Genomic DNA, 4,937 nt, shown 5'->3' with positions numbered 1-4,937 from the left:
GAAACCAAACGGCAATCTAACACTCGGACTACAGCACTCTGGATACACTCATCAGCAATATACTTCAAATACATGATAAAAATATATTTAATTTTCAAATACAATTGTATAAGGTACACCAAGAGCCAGAAAATAAAGTCTCGAGCTTTTAAATACAACACACTATATATATAACATATACAAGGAGACGAGAGGGCATCTACATGTGGAAGAAAAAGCTTATCCTGGAAATGCATGTTATCTATGGTACACAATGGCTTTGTCTGCTAGAAAGTCATTTCCATTTGCATAGCGTTGTTGAGAAGTCCAGAGCAGGCTAGGAGGAGATGAAACAAAACACACCATCAAAAGGCTTAATTTTGGTACCACGTCCACCTTGCAACTGATTCTACTCTTAAATTACACTTTGCTATTTTTCTCTTTCGTAGGCTGGAATTCATGCCCCGTTCGTAACAAGCACAGGGAAAAGGGTGGGGAAGGAAGAAAACACCAAAAAAACCCGACACACAAAAAACAAAGGTCAGAGAATCAAGGAGGTTTCTTTATGGGGTTGCAGTCATTTGGCATTTTGCTCCAGAGCAGAGTATTCTGCTTCCGACACTCTGGAAGCATCGATAAGTTTAGTGAGACCGGTTTTGGCAGAGTACTTGAAAATAAAGGCTTTCATGAGCTCGTATCTGTAGTTGCGGTTAATGAAGCTGTACAGGATGGGGTTGACACAGCAATGGACTAGAGAGAAGCACTGAGTGATGTGAAGAGTGGCATATAAGAAGTTCTCCATCTGACAACTGAAAGGTATGAAATGAAGGCTATAGAAGATGTCAAGGAGGACAGCTACATGGTAGGGTAGCCAGCAGACGAGAAACACAACGACGTAGGAGAAAATGATCTTCCCATTGCTCTTCCTCTCTTGGTCACTGGAGGCGGAGATGGTCTTCGCAAGGAGGAAATAGAAGAGAGCAATGATGGGAAAAGGGATAAGAAAGCCCAGCACAACGGAGATGAGCTCCATGCCAATCAACCACTCTTTGAAGCTCTCCTCTGGATAGACGGGACGGCAATAGGTTTCATTGTTGGAAGAGACGGTCTTGAGATAATAGGTGTCTGGGAGAGACACGGAGAAGGCAAGAAGCCACACTAAGATGCAGATGCAGCGACGGATTATCTTCTTCTTGCGATTGCTGGAATTGGTGAAATAGGCTACTGAGAGGTATCGGTCCACACTCATGCAAGCCAAGAAGAAGATGCTGCCGTACAAGTTGATGGAAAATATAAGGTGAGTTATCTTGCACGTGATTTCTCCCATGTGCCACTGGTTATGCTGGACGAGGGAGACGACCCACACCGGAAGGGTGATGACGACACACAGATCGGCGATAGCCAGATTAAAGATGTAGAGGTGGGTTTCATAGCCAGTCATTTTGGCTTGGAGGTTGACCCACACCACAACCGAGTTGGCCACCAGCCCTATGACAAATATGAAAATGTAGAAGAAGGACAGAGTGTATAGCAGAGCACTTTTGTTGAGCGTGCCAGGGCATGTTGTCGCATCAACCGTGATGCAGTCACCGTTGTTGCACGTCCAGTTGATCTCCGTCAAGTTGGCCGTTTCCAGAAAATCGAGGATGGAAGTCAAATCAAGTGCACTCATGTTCGCTCAGTTTGGAGTTCAAGTGACCTACATGCAAAACAGGATCAAAAGAAACAACCTAAGTTAGCAGAGATATTTCTGCTGCCATCTTTGTACCAAGCACATGCAGGACACACTGTTTTAGTAACGCCCTCTTCTTGTAAGGCATTTTCCATTAAAGAGATCCGTGGAGTAAAACAACCAAAACAGACACATAGCAGAACTCATCTGGTCAACAAAAGAGGAACAGCACTAGCTTTTGTGTGATTTTTTTTTTTTTTTTTTTCCTTGCAGCTCACATCTGACATCATCAGGTTGGCGATCGTTCCCGGGTGTGAAATCCGCAAAGTACACCGTGGCCAAATAAATGTCAGGCAACTAAATCTGTCTTCTCCAGCATAAATGATGATACTATTGCTTTCAGCAGGGGAATCTTTAAGCCATTTTATCTGCACTCCCTCAAGCGTAGTAGAATTGATCTGGCTGATACACGGTACCGTAAAACATTTACCACAAGCTCTGGTCAGCATCTTGTCAAGCCCAGCTCCAGCTGCATTAAGCAGAAATGGGGAACTAAGGGGCTTTGTACCCTCATCCAATTTTAAATTTAAATCCTGCTCTGTCCTTCCCCCTTGCCTTGAATTCTATTTTACAAAGCATCCCCCACGTTTAATGATTATCACGTAGCTTTGAGAAAAGAGAGAAAAAAAAAAAAGTCAGAGCTTGACCGCTGAGTAGATCCGCTGGGCTTAAGTTTTCTTTTTAGGAGAGCGCTTTGATTTACAAAACACTCCCCCATCACAGCTGGCTCCACAACAACTGCTTCCTCCCCACCCTTTTGCTTTTCTACATCTACTTTTCTTGCCTCTTCAGCGCCTTCTTCCATCAGCAGGCAGCGGACAAAGCAAGGGGCTCCTCGTTAACTTCCTCGCCAGCAGACCCACGTGGCTTAGGCAAAATCCAAAGCCGGGCTGCTAATGACCATTGTGCTTTTGGGGTGGCGTAAAAATGCTGCCTCCCCTGCTGGGACCCTCCCACCCCACAGGGACAACAGTACCACCCATGGCAGCAGCCGGCCGCCTTGGCCCATGACCACCATCCTTCAGCCAAGCAAGTTTTGGAGCCCCGTGCCTGCAGGCTCCAGCTTGAGGCATGCCAAAATAAAGATGGAGAGGCGGGTTTCCAAGGGATGGACCCCATCTCATTCGCCCCATGGCTTCACTTCAGCCGGAGCATCAGGTTAGCCAGCCCACCCACAGTCTTCACCGTGGACACTTCTAGCATCCTGAACAATGGCCACCTTGTTCTTCCCCATGCCACCAACCCCAGCAGTGAGAGGTACCCTCTGATGCTGCCCCAGCCCCGGCGGCAACGCCAGCATAAGCAAGCGGCCGGAGAGAGCTATGGGATGGGGTGGTCCTGCAGCCACCTGTATCTCTGAACATCCCCAACCCCACCATAAGACCTCTTGATGGGGCTTACAGGAGCATGGAGGGGATAGCAAGTAGGGCAGAGCTCCCACGCTGAGCATCCTCTTCTCAGCCCTGCTCCCCGAGAAGTGACGTCGGTTGACACAGCACCTTTCGCTCCTCTATCTGCATAATCAGCTCTTCCCAAACCTCCCACCGTCTCCGCCCGCCAGGGATACAGGCGACGGAAGAGAAGGGAGATAAGGGGGAGATTACCAGGGAGGACTCAAGGCACTATTGTCCCAGTGGAAGGGAAGCTGGTGGCACTAACAATGAGGGGGGCCGTGCACACATCCAGGGCAGATCAAATCTCTCCACAAACAGGGCCCAAACTGGCCCCGCAAGGAGATCTATAGCCTGTCGCTTCAAACCTACGCGGCCTTCCAGGCTTTCATCCTGCTGGCCTGTTGAAAGACAGCGTTTAGATTCAAACCAAATTAGACACGGATTTTGCTAAAACGCTGGCTAAAGAGGCAGCCGAGACAGCGGCAGCTTTCTGTCCGGGGATGGGCGATGCCCCGTCTCCAGCTCGGGAAAGCAGAGGGTGATGTAACCCATAACTACGCAGGGCAGAAGGGCTGATCCTGCCCCCCGCAGAGACACAGGCCACCCTCAAGCTGCCTGTACCACCCGGCCGGTGCAGGCAGCAGGGATAAGCGCTGCACAGGCGCAGCTCCGCGAGATGCCGGCTTCAGCCCAGGGCTGCAAGTGGGAGAGAGGGATGGGTGTCCTGCTGGACCTCATCCCAGGTCCCGCCACTACTGCTGTGTCCCCAGCTTTTCAAAGCCTCTCAAGACAGGGGAAGCAGGCCCATCCCCAAGTCCCTGTATCTCAAAACCCCACAGCAACCAAAGCAAACTCCCTAAAAAGTCACAAAGCTTCCAGCCCTGTGGCACGGGCCACCGTCTTCCGCTAGTATTTGCGGACAGCGAGGTGAGGAGAGCTGGACGGACACCAGGCTACTCCCCAGAAATAGCACAGGTGGGTCTGGGTGTCTTCTGGGAAGGCACACGGTCCAACAAGGGGAGTGGGTTCACTCCACATCTCAAGACCCCAACTCAAGCCAACCTCCAGGATGGGGCTGTGACCACCCACCTCCAGCACATCCCCTAACGGAGACGAAACTCAGACGTGGCTGCGGGGTGTCAGATCATCGGTGCCGGCAGTGAGACAGCAACAGGGCAGCAGAAAGCCCTTGAAGCTGGGGCTCACACCAATGCTGGGGACACCACGGCCACCACCCTAGGAGAGGGCACCACCGCCCCAGCTGCTCACTCACGACCACCCTGGGGACCTCACTGGACGCAAACGATGCTCAGCCCGAATCTCAGCCTACTTCCACTCCAAGAGCAGGTTTGCTGCACGCACGTGCATCCATCCATCTGTCCGGGGCCGCCTGTGTGCTTTCGCATCCCCAGAGCGGTAATAAAAATCTGAAACCGATACGGCCTCCCAGGCTCAAAGCCCTGCCGGGGAGGGTGGCTGTATCCAGAGATTACAACCTTACGAGGCCGGACTCTCTATAGTCTGGGATTAGCTGCTGTAACCCGAGCTCCGACTCCCACCCAGATTAGCCGGGAGGTGTGGGGGAACCTACCAGACAAACTCAATAAAGCCACTCTGTACTTGTTAAAAAATACCTTTAGCGCTCTCCGCAGACAGCACAATACCCTAAAAACTCGCAAAGGCAGCTGGAACTGCGTTTTGCGTCCGCTGCGCTGCAAAGCCCTCGCAGGCCATCACCCCTTCGCCCGGCAGGCACGTGTGCTGCGGCCAGTCCCTGCTAGTTCGCAGGAGCAGTGGCACGAAGGAAAGGAGATGGACCCGCAATCCTGCTC

At 51.2% G+C, this 4,937-nt stretch overlaps 1 protein-coding gene across 1 annotated transcript; it reads right to left on the bottom strand.

Moving 5' to 3' along the window:
- Window positions 1-556: 556 nt before the first annotated feature.
- ACKR3 (atypical chemokine receptor 3) lies at window positions 557-1,677 on the bottom strand. Its single transcript, XM_010282603.1, has one exon. It carries the CDS (start codon window positions 1,649-1,651, stop codon window positions 557-559), a length of 1,095 nt encoding a protein of 364 aa, XP_010280905.1. The 5' UTR covers window positions 1,652-1,677.
- Between the last annotated feature and the right edge of the window lie 3,260 nt (window positions 1,678-4,937).

This window comes from Phaethon lepturus, unplaced genomic scaffold (assembly GCF_000687285.1).
Source record: "Phaethon lepturus isolate BGI_N335 unplaced genomic scaffold, ASM68728v1 scaffold45092, whole genome shotgun sequence".
Taxonomy (NCBI): domain Eukaryota; kingdom Metazoa; phylum Chordata; class Aves; order Phaethontiformes; family Phaethontidae; genus Phaethon; species Phaethon lepturus.
The sequence above is the reverse complement of the archived record's forward strand: the minus strand, read 5'-3'. Positions and strand labels throughout refer to the sequence as shown.

Coding starts and splice junctions, on each gene's coding strand:
- ACKR3 (XM_010282603.1), bottom strand. CDS start 1,651: ATGAGTGCACTTGATTTGACTTCCATCCTCGATTTTCTGGAAACGGCC.